The sequence below is a fragment of the Falco peregrinus genome, chromosome 7 (assembly GCF_023634155.1).
Source record: "Falco peregrinus isolate bFalPer1 chromosome 7, bFalPer1.pri, whole genome shotgun sequence".
Lineage (NCBI taxonomy): Eukaryota > Metazoa > Chordata > Aves > Falconiformes > Falconidae > Falco > Falco peregrinus.
Window position 1 is genome coordinate 69,623,538 of NC_073727.1, and position 22,453 is coordinate 69,645,990.

General features: G+C 38.5%; 1 protein-coding gene across 1 annotated transcript in view; it reads left to right on the forward strand.

Moving 5' to 3' along the window:
• MYOM2 (myomesin 2) overlaps positions 1–22,453 on the forward strand; it is a 76,883-nt gene that overhangs the window by 48,999 nt on the left and 5,431 nt on the right. The window contains exons 23-34 of the mRNA XM_027787872.2: positions 512–556; positions 1,027–1,163; positions 6,106–6,250; positions 6,364–6,423; positions 7,443–7,510; positions 11,215–11,328; positions 15,272–15,359; positions 18,299–18,337; positions 19,021–19,126; positions 21,737–21,900; positions 22,230–22,266; positions 22,396–22,418. Of these exons, the coding sequence (XP_027643673.1) occupies positions 512–556; positions 1,027–1,163; positions 6,106–6,250; positions 6,364–6,423; positions 7,443–7,510; positions 11,215–11,328; positions 15,272–15,359; positions 18,299–18,337; positions 19,021–19,126; positions 21,737–21,900; positions 22,230–22,266; positions 22,396–22,418 (1,026 nt within the window). The remainder of the gene's footprint in view (positions 1–511; positions 557–1,026; positions 1,164–6,105; positions 6,251–6,363; positions 6,424–7,442; positions 7,511–11,214; positions 11,329–15,271; positions 15,360–18,298; positions 18,338–19,020; positions 19,127–21,736; positions 21,901–22,229; positions 22,267–22,395; positions 22,419–22,453) is intronic.

A 22,453-nucleotide genomic window follows, 5' to 3' on the forward strand; every position in this document is an offset into this window, starting at 1 on the left:
GGTTAGTATGAAAATCTAAGAAAGTGATTTCTAGACACTCACGCAGCCTTCATGAGGATTTAGTGCATTAAATAAACTTTCTGTACCTTTTCTAAACTAACCTGCACTCAATCTTGTTTCCTGCCACAGTAAACCAAGCTTTTCAGGTACAGTATCAGAAAGGAAGTCAGCAGATAAAGGAACCTCATACACGACTTAGAAGTTATTGTCTCCCACCTTTCATTTAAATCCCATAGAGAATTTCAAATAGGTTTCATCCCTTGTTTAGGTTCTTTTGCACAAGAGAGCGTGCATGAAAATGCGTGAAATAGGAACACTTGTTAAACCCATATATCAGAATTTCAAGTTTCTTAAATCTCATATTTTAGTCATAATTTTCTGAAGAATTGGGTATTTCACATGAAAGACTTAAGGAGATTCTGTTGATGCTGATATGTACCTTCTTTGATGCTCATTTTCTGACTGTATTTTTCAGAATAAATTAAAACGTGAATATATTTCTTAATTTCAGAGCTTGAACGTTTGATGGCATTAAGCAATGAAATAAAGAATCCAAGTAAGTTAAATATATGAGTCTATTTGACACTTCTAGAAGAAATATAATTGCATACTAATGACTGGAGTTCCAAAAAGGTTCTTCCTCAGGCAACGGGAGCTTCTTTTTTCAAAGAACTTGGTCCTTATATTTCCATTTCCATTACTCGTTCAAAGACCATTAGTTTGCATTGAATGAAATCCTCATTGCCTACAAGTCTTTTGAATTTAACTTTGACAACAGATTATGGGTTGCTACTAGCCAATTCCTTATAAAATATGCAAACTCTAAGCTGTAAATTATTTTCCCCTTTTGAGAAATTAATTTTTACATCAGCCAAAGACTGCATTAGACATCTTTTCCCTGCATAAAATTTATTCTATATCTATCATCCCGTAAATAATAGGGAGATAGTAATATTTTACTACAATAGTCTTTTTCCTCAGAATGATTCATGCATTATTGGCTTCTGATTGCTTTTCTCTCTGCAGCAATACCTCTGAAATCAGAATTAGCTTACGAGATTCTTGAGAAAGGAGAAGTTCGTTTCTGGATTCAGGCTGAAAGCTTATCACCAAATTCTACCTACAGATTTGTTATTAATGATAAAGAAGTTGAAAACAGTGATGTAAGTACATATTGAGTACTATATATATATATATATGGGATTTTACTTAATAAACCTTATGCATTAATAAGTATCCTATTTCTATCATAGAACCATAGAATCTTTTAGGTTGGAGAAGACCTTTAAGATCATCAAGTCTAATTATTAACCTAGCACTGCCTAGTCCACCATTAAACCATGTCCCTAAGCACTACATCTATATGTCTTCTAAATACTTCTAGAGGTAGTGACTCAACTGCTTTCCTAAGCAGCCTGTTCCAATGCTTGACAACCCTTCCAGTGAAGAAATTTTTCCTAAAATCCAGCCTAAATCTCCCCTGACACATGTGGAGCCATTTCCTATTGTCCTATCACTTGTTACTTGGGAGAAGAGACTGACACCTATCTTGCTACAACCTCCTTTCAGTTGTAGAGATAGATAAATTCTCCCCCAGGCCTCCCTTTTCTCCAGGCTGAACAACTACAGTTCACTCCTCTAAGACTTGTTCTCTAAAACCTTCATCAGCGTTGTTGCTCTTCTTTGGACATGCCCCAGCATCTCAATGTCTTTCTTGTAGTGAGAGGCCCAAAACTGAACACAGGATTCAAGTTGCAGCCTCACCAGTGCCTAGTACAGGGGGACAATCACTTCCTTAGTCTTGCTGACCACACTGTTTCTGGTACAAGCCATGATGCTGTTGGCCTTCTTGGCCACCTGGGCACACTGCTGGCTCACATTCAGCCATCTGTCGACCAGCGCCCCCAGGTCCTTTAACACCAGCAGCTTTCCAGCCACTGTTGCCCAAACCAGTAGCGTTGCCTGAGGTTGTTGTGACCCAAGTGCAGGACCTGACACTTCTCCCTTGACCCATCAGTCCAGCCTGTCCAGATCCCTCTGTACAGCCTTCCTACCCTCAAGCAGATCAACACTCCCACCCAGCTTGGTGTCACCTGCAAACTCAGTGAGGGTGTGCTCGATCCCCTTGTCCAGACCATTGATAAAGATATTAAACAGAACTGGCCCCAATACAGAGTCCAGGGGAACACCAGCTGTGTCCGGCCACCAACTGGATTTAACTCCAGTCAACACCACTCGTAGGCTCAGCCATGCAGCCAGTTTTTTACCCAGTGAACAATACAACTGTCCAGCCATGAACAGCCAGTTTCTCCAGGAGAATGCTGTGGGAAGTGGTATCAAAGGCTTTACTGAAGCCTGGGTAGGTAACATCCACAGCCTTTCCCTCATCCACTAGGTGAGTCGTCTTGTCGTAGAATGAGATCAGGTTAGTCAAGCAGGACCTGCCTTCATGTACCCATGCTGGCTGGGCATGATCCCCCAGCTGTCCTGCATGTGCCTTACGATGGCACTCAGGATGATCTCCTCCATAACCTCTTCTGACAGTGAGGTCAGGCTGACAGGCCTGTAGTTCCCTGGATCGTATAGCTTCTTAAAACCATGTCATTAAGGTATGATAACACCTGAAAGGAATGCCAATCTCTAATCTTTCTTACAGTATAGATTTTCTGCTGCAGAGTGAGCCTATTCATACCAAAAAAAGAGAGCAAAGTTTAACCCTCAGAAGTCTGTATTAATTTGGGGTAGCTAGATGACCAACAGCCAAAGAGAAGGAGAAGTGAGACACAGATCATTATTAAACACATCTGATTAAAAGTAGTGCACAAATATTTTAAGAAAATAGCTCAAGATAAAAAAGCTGCCTCAAGTACAATTTTGGACTCCAAACCAGCAAGACATGTTGTTCTCGGAGAACCTCTGAGGCTACTGCTACTAATTCTGCATATAATGTGGGAGGCATGTGAGAATGCAACAATGGTCATAGGTATAAACTTTTAGATGGTGTCATTTTCTTTCTTTTTTTTTTTTTTTTTTTAATTTGGCATTGATACTAAATGTGCGTTGAATGGCTACATGGAGATGAAAGGTCAGGACACCAGCTTCCTGCATTTTCATAGCTCTAGGAAGATCTTCTATAGAAAGGGATATAGAGAAGTGGTCAGACTGGGCTAAGAAGAAAGCCAGGTCATGCCCTTGCAGGGCTGGGGTATGATTCATTTACTGGCCACAAAGCACAGAACTGGAAATACCTTTTCCTGTGAGGAAACCATTTCCAGTGCAGCTGTTTGAAAAGTTCAGTTTATTCCTGAGGATGCAAAGCCTGGTTTGGCCAGAGAAACTTATCAGCATTTTTATAGCAGAGAAAAGCAAAGAGCATTTACTTTAATTACATATTGATAGGTGGAAGAAAAAGTGTTTCTGAGTGAAATACTTCTCTGTTTTTCTTACATTGAGAAGTAGTAAGCTATAGCACCTGAATGTTAGTGACTAAGGTCTACTGAAATGACAATATTCTGTCTTGGTAATGTAAGTGTAACAGAACAAGCTATTTTTAGTTCGCATATGTTTGGGAATCATTGACATCAGAGACAATCTTGAAGTGGAGCTGCATTATTTCACCTCTTTAATTAGTAACCCACAGGTGACATTTACATTTGGAGACTGATGATATTTTTGTGGAAAGTCACATAAAAGCCTAGTATTTATGGTGCCCATAAAATCATTGAACTTCATCTTGCTGCATAATGGCAATAGTTAGAAGCCTAATTACACTCTAAAACCTGCCTGGAGACTAGGCTACAGTCACTGAACATGTTCAATAGACCATTATACTGGTGAATTGTAGTCTGATTCTTGACATTGGCTGAAGTGATAAATCTTTCCTTCTAGGTCCTAACAGGGAACAGTTTTGGTAAGATTTCAAAAAAATCTGAGAATGGAATGAACTGGACCCTATTTAAGCAGCTTTCATTTTAATATTCTGATATTTTTTTCATTTACCCAAAAGCAAGAAATAAAATTCTAGAAGTGTGATAAAGGATCAGATTAAAACATACATCTTGCTCTTCGTTTTCTGCTTCTGGCAAATCTCAATATAACATTCTCCCTGAGAACTCATGAAATGAATGTAAGTGTTGTCCTTGACCTCTGTGGGCAAAAGACTGTAAGCAGCAATTTGAATTTGCACCTTTTGATAGTCTGGTGAGGTTTATAACTTGTCTTTTTAACCTACCTTGCCTATCTCCTCCACCTTTACAGATGAACTCTTACATAAGTAGTTTTTCTACTTAATTACCTGACTAATTAAATCTTGATCTATTCCTTGACATTCTGTCTTTCTGTGAACCATATATGGGAAAGTGCACATCCAGATTATATGAGCATTTCCCCCTGTTATTTTATATAAATATTATACCTCAGTCTCTTCTAAGTCATTTATTTACTAAATTGTTATCCTAATCTGTTGGCTACTGCTTTGTTAATTATATTGTCTTTTCTCTTTCTTCATCGTTCAGTTACCCCACTAAAATTTGAACTAGCACTGTTTGTACGTTTGAAAGTGCCAGTAATGAATGCTAACAATCTTGACTGTGTCTACACTGTTCTTCGGGCTTGCTGTCCATAGAACAGTGAATCTGTTCTTGAGGCTGGCCAGGGGGTGTCCCTCAAAGCTGAAGCAGATATACCTGTGGGGTTAATCCTATTAATTTTGGTTCAGTTCTGAAAGTTCTTCCATGTAAGAAAGTGGTCCCGGAGAATTTAATAAGTAGCATTTTTACTAGCTTTCCCCCCCTCTTCCTTCTTTCTTGTTTTCCTAAATTTTATGTGTGGCTTTAGGTACCTTTTTCTACTTTTGGAGTCCAGTAAAAAGGTTAATCAAAACATTTTGTCTATAAGGCATCATGTCTCCTTTTAACATTAATGGATTCTATAAAAATTTACTGCATAGAACTCCTTCTAGATGGTGACATTTACTTTTCTGTCCCACCATTAACAGAACATTTTACATATAATATCCTTGGCCCCATTGGTTACTTAAAAGTATCGACCAATAACTTCTGTGGATTATTTGTACTTTGCTTTGGGAACGTGTTAGTTGAGATTCAAACAGCATCAATGTTAGTGGGCCACATCAACCTCATGGTTGTTACTCACTGAAAGAAAGAGGATATTACTTAGTAAAAAGTGGTTGTATCTAAAGTAGTACCTGCAAATTCAAAACACATTTTGCAAGTGTTGTCCAATATTTGCTTGCAATTTTCTATTCCCTTGATGATGCCTGACAATAATTTATATTTCAGGAATATTTAATAGAAAGCAAACATAAAAATGACACAAAGTGAAAAACATTTAACTTTGAATTCAAGCCAATATTTGGTATTTTGAGTATTCTGCAAGCACTTTAATAGGTAACCAGATGTTTTGACAGAATTCTAATTCTTTTTTGCTGGATTTGGTTGATCTTTTAGTTCCTAGAATCTCTGTTGGTTTTGCATAAATTACTGTTGTCACAGTCTTCCACGTTAGCGTTCTTTGAAAATAGCTAGCATTAGATAAGCAAATCATTATACCCTTCCTAAATAAATTTTTTTTAGTGAGAAAATAATATCCGGTATTGAGCTACCACATATGTCTCAGAGGTATTTAGTAGTCATGACTTTTTGGATTTGTCTTGATAGGTTTATTTGGAGATCCACGTTTGTGTCTACAAACATAATACTTCCAGCTGTTTCTGGACTCTGCTAGGAGTAGTGCTTCAGCCCAGAAAAACCCCTTGTTGAGCTGGAAGCTGCAATGCAGCTAAAGGCTGGCTCTGTAGGCTTTTCTTCAAACATGCATAGTGCCATAAACTATTATTTTTAAATCCAAACCACCTGTATTATGATGACTTGAGGATTTCAAGTGCAGCTGCACACAGAGGTTTCTGTCACCACTGGGATCTTCTTATACAACAGTAAATACAAGCACAGCCCTTTTCCATAGTTTACAATTTAAAAGACGTGAAAAAGATTGTGTGGAGGCAAGGATATAAAAATTATTAATTTGATAAAGAATCATAAGTAATTTACCCTATACTACAGTAAAGTTATCATTTGTTTATTTCAGAGGCATAAAATGAATTGTGACCGTTCAAATGGCATTATAGAAATGGTGATGGACAGATTTACAATTGACAATGAAGGTACCTATACAGTACAGATTCAAGATGGAAAGGCCAAGAACCAGTCTTCGTTAGTTCTCATTGGAGATGGTAGGTTCACTGAAACATTGAAACTTTGATTTGGATGAAGAAATGAACTCCAATTATTCTTTTGAGTAATTTTCTGACTAACTCATTTTTCATTCACCTCTCCTAAAATTTAGCATTCAAGGCAGTATTGGCTGAGTCTGAGCTCCAGCGAAAGGAATTTCTCAGAAAGCAAGGTAAGACAGAGTTGATTGGTGACTTTAGGCCCGGTTTGCAGCTAATAATGCATCGCTAGTGAATACTAAGTGCTTGTAACTTCCACTGATTTCTTTAGAAGATGAGTATATTGCACAGTGTGAGAATACACTAAACCCTTGGTGGATCTTATTTTCCAGTATTGCCATGTGATACATGCAAGTTGTGACAGAATTTTTGCTAAGTAGAAAAATAAAGTGGGAGTCCTTATGAGTAATTGTCCTTGCTCAATGTTCATGAGAAGTATGCCTGTTGTAGGCTCTGATCCAACAAAACATTTCAGCACAGTAAATTTTAAGCATATAAGTTGTCCCTTGAATGTAATTGACAGAAGAGTAGACAGCATAGTGTCAGACAAGGAAGATTAAAAACCCGATCCTGGGGTTTTTGTCAAGGCAAAATTCCAGGAACTAGATGTATATTTCTTGCATAGTTGCTATACAATTACAGTCTGTGTAACAAGTACACTTGTTATCAATATTGTTTGCAGTTGAAAGTAAGAATTACTAATGGATACCTAATTCAGAATTCTATCACTCTGAAATCCTTCAAAAAATGCATTTGAGGTCTAGTTTGTAATTTTCACTTGGTTAGACATGGTTTTTAGGTTTATTCTAAATAGCTTAGAACTAAATAACATTCTTTACATAAGCAATGTATTATTTCTATTTGGGAGGGTGGGTTATTTTTTTCCCCCATAGCTTTAGGAAAGAAATTTTATCACTTTGAGCACAAACTTTCCAGATCTTTCAGTTCTCAATATTTTCAGTGAAAGTTTGGGACTTTGCCACCTCCTGGGTCTGGATATTGCAATTATGGGCCCTAATCCTGCAGACACTAAAATATATAAATTTACTGACATGAGTAACCACAGTAACTTTACAAAGGCTATGTATGTCAGAGGATGTTATAATTGTCATCCTTTTTCTTTCTTTCACTGGATCTCTCTGATACTCTTAATTGCTTTAAACATATGCTTCAAGACAACTTTGTTTCTCAGGTCCTCACTTCTCAGAGTTTTTGTATTGGGAAGTTACAGAGGAATGTGAAGTTTTACTTGCTTGTAAGGTGAGGATATATACTTGAAATAATTTGTTAGAATATGTTGATTAAAAATTGACGTAGGAAAACATGAGGAAAGATTTTGATATTTTAAAAATTAAAAGCTTCATATTAAAACTTTTCTTAATATTTAGAAATATTTTAAATTAAAATTTCTGACTTACTACTCCTCCAGCTGTATTCATTAAAACAAGACAAAACAAAAAAAATGCAGCATATTTCTAAATGTGTAGGTGATCTAATTTTTTACAATAATTGCAAGCCATACAAATCGTTTAAACAAAATGGTCCTTCTTCCTTTCTCAAAAAATAGCCACAAAACGAGAGTTCAAACTCTTTCCTCACTGTTTTCTGATTTGGAGGTTCCTCTACCAAATCATCTGCTATTTAATCAGCTGTAACTAAACATGCAACAAAAGCTTCTAGAATTAAAGGTATAAAACATGATTTTTATTATATTTGGGTAATGACTTTTGAATCTTAACTAATGCTAATGTGCCTGGAATTGAGAGTAACTTCTGCTAATAACATCTTTATATGCCATTCTAAACTGATATATTTTCATTTTTATTGCTCTTTTAGAGTGACTAATTAGAGGTCTGAATAACTAAGCCAATTGAATTCAACAAGCATCAAGCTCTTTGTTGCTTTTCCTGTAACATGGACTCTTTTGTATTACATTTCTCCACTTCTTTTGAATAAGTTTTTGGCTTTTAATTAGACTAACTTGAGTCATTCATTATGAACAATTTCCACGCACGTTTGTGGGATTTTTTTCCTTCTTTTTTTTCTACTCACTAATTAGAAGACCTTTAACCTCAACTTATTCCCAGCAGAACTGACCTGGGTGGTGAAGCTGCCATTCTGTGTGCCCCCATTTTTGGGCTCAACACGCATTAGCTAACACGGTACCTTTGCTAGTGCTGAGCTGCATAGCTGGAGTACTTTATAATCTCCACATGTATTGGCCTCAGGCATGAACCCTGCTTATCCTTTCATTCACATGGGGAATTAAATGTTGCTGAACCAGTTATACTAGTGTTAATTCTCTACAAATTAATCTGAAATTATCCTTCTTTCCATTGACTGTCAAGCCTGTTTATACCAGTGAAACTATGGAAGGCTGAGTGTCTGATTAGATGCTTTTCACCAGTGTACTTTTTGTTCATAAGGTCAGAACATTTTATGTAAATGAAATCTAGGATGTGGGCTGTTTGCACACTCATCATTTTAACTATGCTATTGACTTTATAATGTTTGTTACTGTTAGTATGTGACTGGCCATTAAGTTCACATGGTACTGTTTATGCCTGTTTAACTGATATTTGTTCATAGGAAGAGCTTGCACCATAAAGCCTGGATTTGTCCTACAAACTTCAGATACCTGACATTCAAGTTAGTAATGTGGCTGCCCTGGGCTATTTCTCTGCTAATAAAAACATCTGAGGAACAATCTCTCCAGGCCATATCACAGCACTTGGCCCAGGTCTCTTCTAGGCTCTGTTTAGTGGTCCTGTGAAAAAAGAATTGTCATGAGTGTTTTTCCCTTTTGAAAGAGCCTGGGATAATGTAAAGGAAGTACCTGTAAGTGAGGGCTTTTTGTCTTGAGTTTCTCAAAGGACATGGCATGAAATAGGGGAGTTAGGAAACCAGGCCAACTCAAAACCTGTGTAAGGCAGATGACTGACTCTATGATCCAGATCCATAACAGTAATAATGAATAAATATGGATAGTGTTATAAAACAGTATATTAAAGTAATACATGTTACCTCATGTACTTATTTCCTATGTGATTGGACCTGACTGACTTGATTGACTTACTATTTACTTCTGAAATACCTGGGACTGATGATCTTGTTCTTGGTACTGTAGACGCTGCCTGCCAGTGGGATGTTTGTCCGTCTGAATGATAAATTGATGGTGTTTGCTTTTTATTGTGTTTTTATTTTTCTTCATATGCCAGCATCTACTATAATTTTTCTTCAAGTACTTCTAAATTTCAGAACATTCGGAAGTTATCTGCTCTTGCATAACTTTGACCCTTATTTGTACCACGTCTGTTAAAAGCAAGTTTTTGGTGTGTGTGGCTAAATAGCAAAAAAGATAACTTTTTAGAGTAAATTTCAACATGAAATAACTTCAGCACTGCAAATAGCATGTGTCTGAAACTCAGCCTATTTATTGTCAGATTGAGTGCTAACAGTCCGATGAAAAATTGTGGAAAAGCATTAAAGGCTTGTTCCTTCAGTCTTTGTTCAAATAAAATTGCTACTCATGTCATATGACTACAGGAACAGTCACTTTATAGTTACTGGTAAATGTAAAATGCTGCTCACTTTTTCAAGCAAGGCATTGCTTTGAGCGAGGTTCTGGTCTTAAATACTCCGTCAGAGATCCATAGCAACCACAATGGTTATTAAGCAGCCATATATGTGATTAATTTGAGCAGGTTTTATAGAGATGTCCAGGAATCAGTATAGGAGGCCCACCTATTTGTCTAGTCACCCCTATAGAGAGCTTTCCTAGAGCTGTTCATTTATGGAATGACTTCTGTAATGTGAAAGGGGCAGAAACTGGTGCATGTTTTCCTCCAAGCAAGTCACTTGAAAACTGCTGCCGATCTGTATTAACTTCTGGGCTGCCCTCTATCCATTTGTTCAGTTCTTTTTTTAAGGAGGCTTTTAAAAGGAACTGCCTGGGGAATGAGAAATGTCTTGCTAGCTCTGTCTTTCTACCAAAGCCATGCTGACCGGGAATTCAGCCTATGCACAGAAATACCATTGCATTTTTGTGATTTTCAGAAAGGTATGGGGATAGTGATGTCAATAAACCATCATGTTTCTGAAAATGAGAAAAATAAAACAGGATTTATAAAAAGAGCTGGGCTTTTAGCTTCTTTGAATTCAGTTTGAGGTCATTCATCCAGCGATATTTTTAGTGTCACCAATACACAATTTATATTTCAAAATTAGAGCACTGCTTATGGCATAGCTGTAGTCTATATACACATTACTTAGATAAGCTGCTGCTACTACAGTCGAATTCTGGCTTTCAAGCAACTTCTCTGCATTTGCATGCTGTTGTTAAGCCCCTTTGTATTGGGAGACACTGCAATTTGTAAGATTCCTCAAGTCTGTATTTCCCATAGGATGCAACCTAGTAGAAAAAAAAGATTTCTAGTGCAGCTTGCAATTTTGAAGTCAGAATAGTAATTTCAGTTGCTCTTTGCAGTTCAGCCCTGAAATACATTGCTTAGGTAGCTGGGATAAATCTGCAAATTGGCTGAAGACTCTAAGATAGGGCCTAAGTTCTGTGTTACAGCTCTCTGGAGTGACATGGCAAGCAAAAAGATAAAGGGGACTTCAGCAGCTCTAATTTCAAAGATACTTCTCACAGATATCTCTAGACAAACTACAACCACATAGCAGGGGTGCAAAACCTTTAGGGGAAGAGATTAACAGGACCACCTTTAAGATTTGCCAAGGCCCTGAAGCTGCTTACTTCTGACCAGTTCTGTGCTGCTAATAAATACTGTAGGACTAAGATTTGCTTAGTAGCACTTGGTTGAAATTGGTTTTTTACTTAGCTTTATTTGACATGTGTTATAAAAAGAATGACTTCTTATGTTGGAAGTACCTGAGTGACTACCTACTGTACTATACCTTTCTTCAGGATGTAACCAGGCTTATGTGCCTTTTCTGTTGCACAGGTTGCGAACACAAAGAAGGAGACTGTTTTCAAGTGGTATAAGGATGGTTCTGGGATTGACGTTGATGAGATGCCTGATCTGCAGAAGGGAGAATGTCACCTCAGTATTCCCAGGGTACGGTATCACTTACTGATAAAAAATGACAGATTCTGCTTGACATGCTAGATTGGCCAGGCCGAGCACTAAACCAGCTATCATGATTTCTGTGAAACATTTTTTAAAAGACCATATTTTCTACCCTTCTATTAGCTGGTGAGTAACTAATGCTAGCAAAAGAGTACCTATTTTTGTTATCAGCTCAGACAGTTTATGCCTAAGTTGCTTCAGCGTCCTTAGGTGAACTCTATCTCGTTCTTTCTTATTGCTCCTTAATTTTTCAATTTGTTCAAGCACCTCGTTTCTGACAGTGTTTCAGTTTTATTGCCTAAAATAAATAGGCTTGAGGTATATGGCTTCCTAAGATTTATATTTATGCAAACAGGATAACCTAACTTGTGTCTGAAGCCTTAGCTTGCATAGCAGCTGCCTTCGTCAAGTGCCAAAACCTCCCTGGATTGAGTTTTTCTGCTTTCAGCATAATGCACATTTCATTTTATTTATTTATTTATTTTATTTATTGGTTTTATATTCTTCTGATGTCTATCTTTCATTTCACTTGCAAGAGCATACTGATTTTCTAGTGGCTTCATTTTTCTTGAGTAGACTTTCATGGAGGGTTGTTTCTGCTTTTCTTGAATTGTTCTTGTTACTTGTCATTCAATTATATGATGCTTCAGCTATGATTTTCTTGCTTCTGGACTTGTATAAGTCTAAGACTCAATTAAATAACCTCCAATCTGTATATAATTATTTATATATTTCCTTCAGGTTTTAAAGTAAATTAAAATAATACCACCCAAACCAAAAACCCCTACTGCCTTTAATGCAGTGTTACTATGTTAGATTTTAGAATGAAAGCTCTCCAAGGGTAATGAATTAAATATTTACTTAGCATAGATATAATTTGATTACAGTTGCTGCTTGAATGAAAGCTACTGAATTGATATTTGGACAGTTAAAGGATACAGATCTGTTGTTATGCTTTACATAGGTTGCTTCAAAAAAGTACTTGTTTTTATTGAAGAAAAATTGCATTTTTAAAGTTTGTGTGGGTTGAAGTTACTGTCTGTTACATCTTACTGTATTACTTCTAATTCCTATTGACCAGGATCAATCCTGTTTGTCTTTTTGGAACAAGAAAAAAACCATGGTTTCTCAAGGCAATTGAACTGAAATCAGAACATGTATTAGGCTTAAGAACTAACCACAGCTCCACAAAAAAGCATGCACAAGCCATTCATAGTTTCCATCTCATCTCTGGTAAAATGAGGTCCTTCCCTGGGTAAGAATCAGGGGGAGGGCCAACGAGGCAGATATCGTGGTGGGGGTCTGTTACTAGACCACCCAACCAGGATGAAGAGGCAGATGAAATATTCTACAAGAAGCTGGGAGAAGTCTCATGATCATTAGACCTTGTTCTCATGGGGGACTTCAACCCACCAGATGTCTGCTGGAAATATAACACAAGAGAGGAAACAATCTAGGAGGTTCCTGCAGTGTGTGGAAGACAGCTTGCTGACACAGCTGGTCAGTGAGCCAGCCAGGGGAGATGCCCCGCTGGACCTGCTGTTTACAAACAGGGAAGGACTGGGGGGCGATGTGGTGGTCAGAGGATGCCTTGGGCATAGCGATCATGAGATGACAGAGTTCAATTCTCGAAGAAGGAAGGAGAGGGGTCAGCAGAACTGCTATCTTGGACTTCCAGAGGGCTGACTTTGGTCTGTTTAAAAGCCTGGTTGGCAGAGTCCTTTGAGGAATAGTTCAGAAGGACCAAGGGGGCCAGGAAGGCTGGGCATTCTTCAGGAAAGTATTAAAAGCACAGAGCAGGCTGTCCCCATGTGCTGAAAGATGAGCCAGTGGGGGGCAAGCAGGCTGGCCTGACCGAACGGAGAGCTTTGGCTGGAACTCAGGGGAAAAAGTAGAGTTTAGCACCTTTGGAAGAAGGGGCAGGCAACTCTGGAGGGCTATGAGGATGTTGCTAGTTTATGCAGGGCAAAGACTGGAAAGGCAAAAGCCCAGCTAGAACTCAGACTGGCCTCTGCCATGAAAGAGAACAAAAAATGTTTTTAAAAATACATTAGAAACAAAAATAGAGCCAAGGGTAATCTGCATCCTTTACTGGATGCAGCTGGGAACATTGCCACAAAGGATGAAGAAAAGGCTGAGGTACTCAATGCTTTCTTTGCCTCAGTCTTTAATAACAAGACCAGCTTCCCCCTGGGTACTCAGCCTCCTGAGCTGGAAGACAGGGATGAGGAGCAGAATGCAGTCCCCACAGTCCAGGCAGAAATATATACTGACCTGCTGCTCCACTTAGATGTGCACAAGCCTATGGGGCCAGATGGGATCCAGCTGGGGGCACTGAGGAAGCTGGCAGAGGAACTTGCCAAGCCACGCTCTATCATTTATCAACAGCCCTGTCAAACTGGGGAGGCCCCAGAAGACTGGAGGTCAGCCAGCGTGAACGCCCATCTACAAGGGCAGGAAGGAGCATCCGGGAAACTGCAGACCTGTCAGTCTGACCTTGGTGCGGGGAAGGGTTATGGAGGAGATCATCCTGAGTGCCATCGTAAGGCACATGCAGGACAGCTGGGGGATCATGCCCAGCCAGCATGGGTTCATAAAAGGCAGGTCCTGCTTGACTAACCTGATCTCATTCTACGACAAGACGACTCACCTAGTGGATGAGGGAAAGGCTGTGGATGTTACCTACCCAGGCTTCAGTAAAGCCTTTGATACCACTTCTCACAGCATTCTCCTGGAGAAACTGGCTGTTCATGGCTGGACAGTTGTATTGTTCACTGGGTAAAAAACTGGCTGCATGGCTGAGCCTACGAGTGGTGTTGACTGGAGTTAAATCCAGTTGGTGGCCAGACACAGCTGGTGTTCCCCTGGACTCTGTATTGGGGCCAGTTCTGTTTAATATCTTTATCAATGGTCTGGACAAGGGGATCGAGCGCACCCTCACTGAGTTTGCAGGTGACACCAAGCTGGGTGGGAGTGTTGATCTGCTTGAGGGTAGGAAGGCTGTACAGAGGGATCTGGACAGGCTGGACTGATGGGTCAAGGGAGAAGTGTCAGGTCCTGCACTTGGGTCACAACAACCTCAGGCAATGCTACTGGTTTGGGCAACAGTGGCTGGAAAGCTGCTGGTGTTAAAGGACCTGGGGGCGCTGGTCGACAGATGGCTGAATGTGAGCCAGCAGTGTGCCCAGGTGGCCAAGAAGGCCAACAGCATCCTGGCTTGTACCAGAAACAGTGTGGTCTGCAAGACTAGGGAAGTTGGTTGTCCCCCTGTACTAGGCACTGGTGAGGCTGCACCTCACATCCTGTGTTCAGTTTTGGGCTCCTCACTTCGGGAGGGATGTTGATGTGCTGAAGCGTGTCCAGATGAGGGCAATGAAGCTGGTGAAAGGTCTGGAGAACAAGTCTTACAAGGAGCAGTTGAGGGAACTGGGGTTGTTTAGTCTGGAGAGGAGGATGCTCACGGTGGAATATTTGCTGTCTACAGCTGCCTGAAAGGAGGATGTAGGCAGGTTGGTGTAGGTCTTTTTTTCCCAGATAACTAGTGACAGGACAGGAAGAAATGGCTCCACAAGTTAAGCCAGGGGAGGTTTAGTTTTTATATGAGGACAAAAATTTCACTGAAAGGGCAGTCAAGCATTGGAAGATGCTGCCCAGGGAGGTGGTGGAATCACCATCCCTAGAAGAGTTTAAAAAAATGCATAGATACAGTGCCTAGTTACATGGTTTAATGCTGGCCTTTGCAGTCCTGGGTTAATGGCTGAACTTGATCTCAAAGGTCTTTTCCAACCTAAATGATTCTACGATTTTGTGATTCTAAGATTATTTAACCAGAATGCAGTACAACATATGTTGTTTGATTTAGGAAATCATGCAGAGCAAAAGTTGTACTAGTATCAAGTATGTCAGTAAACACCTTGTGTTTTCCTTGTAGCTGTCTCGCAACGATGAAGGAGTTTATAAGGCAACACTATCAGATGATAGAGGTCATGATGTATCAACTCTTGAATTATCAGGAAAAGGTAACATTCAGTTTACTATATTGAAGTAATGATGTCCACATGTTCCTAAGAGGTGTCAAAGATCTATCCTTGCAAATGGCATGTTAGCAAACATTTTTTGGGTTCTTTGCATTTCAGTTCTCTGCTTATGTTATAGAGGCCTGAACTGCAGATCACCAGGTTAGAAAGCTTGATACTGGGCATTGTAATGATTAATCTCTAGCACTCTGACAGGCAAGAATTGAAGTCAGTTGCTAATCAGACATCCTCTTTTATGTGAGATCATTTGTAGAGTGCTTGCTCTCTCTCAAATTTGTCAAGCTTTAGTATCTACAAAAGCCTCTAAAGCACCAAGGTGCTGAATATGTTGGTGTGGAACTGCCAATGGGGACTGAGAGTTTTTTTGATGGTAAAATCATAAAGCTGTTTTGTGGGTTAACTTGCATTAGGAAGCTCAGCCCACACAGCCACTAGCTCACCTCTCCTCGGTGGGATGGGGGAGAGAACTGGAAGGGGAAAAGTGAGAAAAATCCTTGGTTGAGATAGACAGTTTAGCGGATAAAACAAAAGCTGTGCATGCAGGCAAAGCAAAATAAGGAATTAATTCACTGTTTCCCACCATCAGGCAGGTGTTCAGCCATCTCCAGGAGACAGGGCTCCATCACATATAACAGTGACTCAGGAAGACCTGAGTCACTGTTATATGTGTCATAACTCTGAACATCCCCCCTTCCTCCTTCTTCCCCAGCTTTTTATTGCCGAGCATGACATGATATGGTATGGGATATCCTTTTGGTCAGTTGGGGTCATCTGTCCCAGCTGTGTCATCTCCCAGCTTCTTGCGTACCCCCAGGCTGCTCGCTGGTGGGGCAGTCTCTGAAGAACAGAAATAAAAGGCCTTGACTCTGTGCAGGTACTGGTCAACAACAGCTAAAACATCCCTGTGTTATCAACACAGTTTTAGTCACAAATCTAAAACATAGCACCATACAAGCTGCTATGAAGAAAATTAACTCTATCCCAGCCAAAACCAGCACAATCTCTGCTCCTTATTCCACACCATTTATGTCATGCTCGGGTCCCACACTAACACATCCTCCTCACTTCCTGCCCTTTGATATATACACAGATATAATTCCCTTAGTGTATGGATTTTCAGGTAAGGGATATCCTGACCACTGCAATAAACAACAGGTGCAGTAGCTTTTCATCTTATGATCAGGGGTCCTTTCAAGCTTCCAGAGACTATACTTCAGGTATGGCGAGAGTGTGCTGTGCTGGCAATGTACAGTGAAATGTCTATTTAGAGAATTCACAGTATCTGTGGGTCCAGGAGGCTTTGAAAATGGCAGCTAACAAAGCCACAAGAACTGTGGTGTTAAACCAGACAATGGGTCTCCTAAGTGCTGGAGTTAGCCTTGAAACATGAAGGATAAACAAAGAAGTTTAGCATGAACAGGGAAGATTGCGTATTGTATGGGGCAGGTCAGTTCAAGCTCAGTGTGTATTTGCATTCAAATGAAAATAAATGCAAATAAGGGTAAAAGAACCTAGTCTAAAATTCACCAACGCTAGGCATTTAAATAAGGTTTCATATGTTATCAGATATCACAATGAGCTACCGTAATCATACATGTATTTAAATTTGTTCAGTTAAAAAAATGTTAACTTCTGAGTCTATAGCAAAAACTGATCTCTTGCCAACATAAATGACCTTTACTCAACTTTCTATAAAGAGCTTCCCTGGGTGTCCTTGCTTGGGTCCCACCAAGTAGGCCAAAGTAAATCTGGATTCATCCTACCTGTATGTAGACATTTGACTCCAATAAAGAATATTTTTTGCTGGGTCATAATAGGGGGATGAAGACATGTCAAAAATTAACTCAGTTTTGCCAAAGATCTGAATTTTTTTTCTTCCAGCAGTATGGGGAAGTACCTGAAATAAAGAGAAAAAGATGAATATTGGACTGAGCTCTTAAACTGTGGTTTACCTCAGAAAGCTGTATCATCACTTGATAGCCTCTTAGGCATTTCTCCTCTGCATAATTTCTGCCCGTTATTCTTTCAGAAAATTATCTCATTTAGGCAGTATAGGTAAAATAACTCTACTTTCCCAGATACCTGTAATGTAATTTATATATAGTATGCAATTCATGTTCTTATGTCAACATGCCAGTAGAAGCACATTACAGTTTGCAGGTTACAGAATTGAATCAAAATTTATTTTAACAGAGACAAAAAAAATGTGCAGATACAGATCAATACAGACCAAAATATATGAGTAGTATTTTCTGAACTTCATGCATTTCACTGCCTTCCCTATCCATAAAATTTCTTCAGCCTTGAATACGCATTCTTTAGTCTTAACTATGCATTCTTCAGGTTATGGTGCTTCTTTTTTTTCTCTCTCTTTTTGTCTTACACAATGATACTGAATAGGATTCTTCTGCTATGGGAGTTCCCTGCTCTCCTGCCCTGGTCTCCAGGGTTCTTCCCTTCTGCAAACCCATCAGCTCTGTGATATTTCAAAAGCTTGATATGATACCTGGTTTCTTTCACTTGCTGTTGAAGGGGTTTACGTTTCTCAAAGGCTGTCCTACAGGGAGCAGGTGAAAACTGTTTTCACCTAGAATGTGATAATTTCTCTTTCCCCTGCACTCTCCTTTGAATGTGAACTGTCCAGTTTTAAAGACCTTTTATTTTTTCTGGCCTGAGGGATACAGACAAAGATTTAACAGCAGGCATCTGACTCCACACACAGTGGAGATAATGAGTGACACAGCACAAAATTCATATGCTGTACACAGTCTCCAATTTGTCCCATACACCTGTTGCAATTTTAATGGTTTTCTTTGCCTAAGGATGTGAAGATTTCCCATATTGCTTTAATTAAACTGAACATAACAAAGCTATATTCTGACTGAATTTTGATGGTGCAATTTTATTTTTTTTCTCTTCAGTGTATGATGATATAATTCTGGCATTGAGCAGAATCAGTGGTAAGTAAATGCTGTCTTTAATTTTCATGTAGGTTTTTTATGTTAAAGTAATCTGAGCCTGAGGCAGACAATTTTTATTGTAAGTGCGAAATCTCTGAGGCTCATGATGCTTATATTATTATGGACATGTTATTAAGTTTCTGAATAGGCAGTTGACCTTGCTAATTGACACTATTAAAAGGGGAAAAAACATTATTTCACCTGGCTTGTTTGGTTTAGATACTGTGGCAGTGTGGTAGCAATAATTTTCTTCCTACTTCCTTTTAGTAAGTGAACCTTGGTACAGAGAAAACAAAATTCTGATCCTGCTCCCAGTGAGAAGCTGGGAGTCATTTCAACTGAAAGAAGAGGTGTTGCACAAGAATAAAATTTTTGTGCAATTAGAATCATGACACTGCTATTTCATGGCAGTTACATGACTAGCTTATTATTTCACAATGGATCTTGCTAGCCATGATGCTTGCGTATGACAATAAACCCATAAACTCACACTGAACTTTCACCTGATATAAATCAGCAGGTCTCCTTTGAGAGGCATGAACAATTGTCTTTTCATAGTAGTTGAGAGTCATGACCTAAATCTTAACGGGGTTTTTTTGTCCTGACAGTACAAGTAGTCCATTTGACAGTTTACTGTTCATCCCACTACCCTGTTTGACCGACATATGTTTTATTTTACATAGGTAAGTCAGCCTCTCCACTGAAGATCCTTTGCACTGAGGAAGGAATAAGGCTCCAGTGTTTCTTGAAGTACTACAATGAAGAAATGAAAGTCAACTGGTCTCACAGGTAGCTAAGAATATTTTTTCCATTTTATTTCAGAAGAAAGGCCACCTTTATGATTTACTATTCTGTGGTATTCATTTAGTAACTGGACCACTTTAATGAATTTCTTTTTCCAGCACATCTATCTTTTCACATAGATAGTACATACAGGAAAGGAAATACTAAAGAACTTGTCCAACACCTATCAGGAGAGCTGTAACAGCCAGGAAAAAAGAACCTACAGTATTCCGGCCTCTTATTCATAACAAGACTGTTTCTCTTCCAGTATATTTTCTGGTTGGTTCAGAGACAGCAAAATAGTTTTCTGTTCAGGGCTGCCATTTTCCTTAAATGCCAATACTATGTGAATACCAAGGATCTGCTCTCACAGTTTAATAAAAGCCAGTATTAAGAAAGGATTTTTTTTCCAAACTGTTACAGTCGTAAGTAACCCAAATTATTTTAATCTGGTTCCTCATCTTTGAAAAGATATTTGAAGAGGCACAGAATACTTTGAGAATACTTAGCCCTCAGAGCTAAGAATATGACCAGAAATTAACTTTAAAGTTCCCAATAGTTTTCCACCCTCAGTGTTATATTAATCTTTGACTTTGGAGACGCTTTATTCATCTGTGTATTTACAGTTAAATATGTGTTCAAATGCTTTGCTGTGTCAGGCCCTCAGGTTTGAAACCACAGGTAAGGTTTGGAAGGATTTTAAAACTCTTCAAGTGGTTTCAACTTGCATGTTCCTTGATGGACTACAAAGATGACACCCAGTGAACTGGTTTGACTTGGACAGGAAGAGGCTGGTTTGTCGGCATATTGTCTTAGTTTTGCAATGCTGTCCAGCCTTTGATTTCTGTGAAGACAGGAACAAAAATCTCTGTGATTATCAGATTCAGAGAGGTGGAGAATACTTCTGCAAGGGTGTGCAGCTGCACTTGTAACTCAGGCTTTGTATTCAGTGAGTTCTATTCTTTCTTTCAGTAAATGTGATACTAATATGATGGAAAAGAAAAGAAAAATAGGTTTTGCTTCTGCCTTTCACCATATCTACTTGAGTTTTAGAAGTGACTTAGTCCATTTCACCACCCAGTTCATAAAAATACAAAAGTAGAGAATGCTACATGGCTAATATAATGTGTGCATATTTATATTTACATATGGACACCTTGCACCCTCCTAATATTTCAGATTTTGTAATGTCTTATACATTGATTGTCTTGAGGATCATTGAACACAAATTTTGAACAAATAAAATTTCAATTCTTCCATGAATTCAATGACTATAAGCCAGAGTTAAAAGCTAAAACAAAGACTAAAACAAACTAACAAAGCAACCAACCTTCCTCAACCTCCTCAAACCTTCCTGCTCTTTTAAATGGGGTTCTAGCAATTTTTTTCTTGGAAAAAACGAAAGGCTAGACAACCCATATTTTTTTTACCACTGTCTGCACATCATGAAATATACCATGTAAATTTCTAGCTAGCTTTGAATTATCGACTATACTGCATAGCAGGGAACATAACACCAGCCCTAAAGCAGCATGCATCATCCACTCATGGCACAGCTGGGAATATTATATGTAGTATTTTCTCATATATAGTAGTTTCCAGGTATCTAATGTGGTACGCTGAACTCAATGTAGTTGTCTTACAGAAAGGGAAATATTAAAAATTCCTTTTCCCCATCAAATAATTCTCTAGGTGCGATGCCAAATCAGCCTTATCTGGGCAAATAAAATAACTGATCAAAAAGAAGCTAATGCTGACTTAATCTATGAAAAATTCCAGCTAAAAATTCTTGGGGAGGAAGGATGAAAAGAAATATTTCTTTAGTTAATGAATGAAAAAAGAAACTTTTCTTCAAATCACTGAAAGTGTTCTAGATTGCATACTCTCACTAAATAGCTTCTTCTATTTCCACTCTTCATGACCTAATATGGACCAGAAGAACTCCTGATCTGAATCAGTAGGGCATTTCTCATACTCTTAGCTTAGGAAGTGATGATAAGATGATATAATACTCTGTTTTTTAAAGATCTGTTTATAGATTATCTGCAGTTAGGAAATTTACTTCTCGTAAATTTACGTCTTGTAAAGACTTCTTGTCTTGTTCTTTTTTTTAAAAAAAAGGTGTATTGTGACTTGATACAAGAGTAATAAATCCTTTTCAAATCTTTTATTGTTTTCTAGATTGGCTTTTGAAGTTAATGAAAGGTAAAGATATTTTTTCCTCATCAGGAAAGGTTATTTGCTTCTAGTTTACTATTCTAATATATTCTATGCTAGTGTGTATGAAGTGTACAGAACTCTATCAAGTCATGCACCATTTTCAGTACAGACATCTATGTGCATACAGATATAAATACAAATTGTGTATGTGGAGAGAAGAATGAGAAGAGGGTGAACAAATTAATCTTTGGAATGAAAGCTCAAGCTAATGTTTCCAAAGTGTTTCATACCCCTACTAGGAAGACAAGAATCTTCTGGGAAATTGCTCCCATTAGTTGCAATTTATCTGTAGTTTAGAAATACCTTGTTACCCTTTGTAATTTTTTATAGGTGATCTCCTATGGAGAATATACATCAAAAGAATGTTCAAACTCATTTCTGTTCATTTTTTTCTAGGGATTCTAAGATTTCTTCTGGTGAAAAGATGAAGATTGGAGGTGGAGAGGATGTTGCCTGGCTGCAGATACGTGAACCCACTGAAAAGGATAAGGGAAATTACACCTTTGAAATCTTTGGTGACAAGGAATCCTACAAACGCACACTTGATCTGTCAGGACAAGGTATATTTCTAAGACCATACGTACATGGGGAATTTTCATGGATTAAACAGAATTTACTGGAAATTATCAGAGGAATGGTAGTAAAAAAAGAAAGCCTTTGGTCAGAACCAGTTGTAGTTCAGTTGCATAACTGTTATAATTTTTTTAGTATTATATCTGTTTTCACCACCAGTAGCATTGGCTTTCAGGGGTTTGGTTTCCCATTTTGCTACTGTGTAACCCTGGGTTTTAAGAGCACTTTAACATGGGTATATTTTTAAATATTTATACTAAGTCCCAAGTGCAAGTTATGTTCATGGACAATAACTCTTTCAATTGTTTTATTACAGCTTTTGATGATGCATATGCAGAATTCCAGCGACTCAAGTAAGTGCTACATCTTTTGCATTTTAATGCTGTAATAACAGTGATTTTACTTACAGAAACAAATATTTTATTAATAATTTAATTAATAACATTATATATTTCTTTTCCTCTCTTCCTCAACAATTTTAGGGCAGCTGCTTTTGCTGAGAAGAGTAAGTTTATTTTACATTTTATCAAAGGTGTTCTA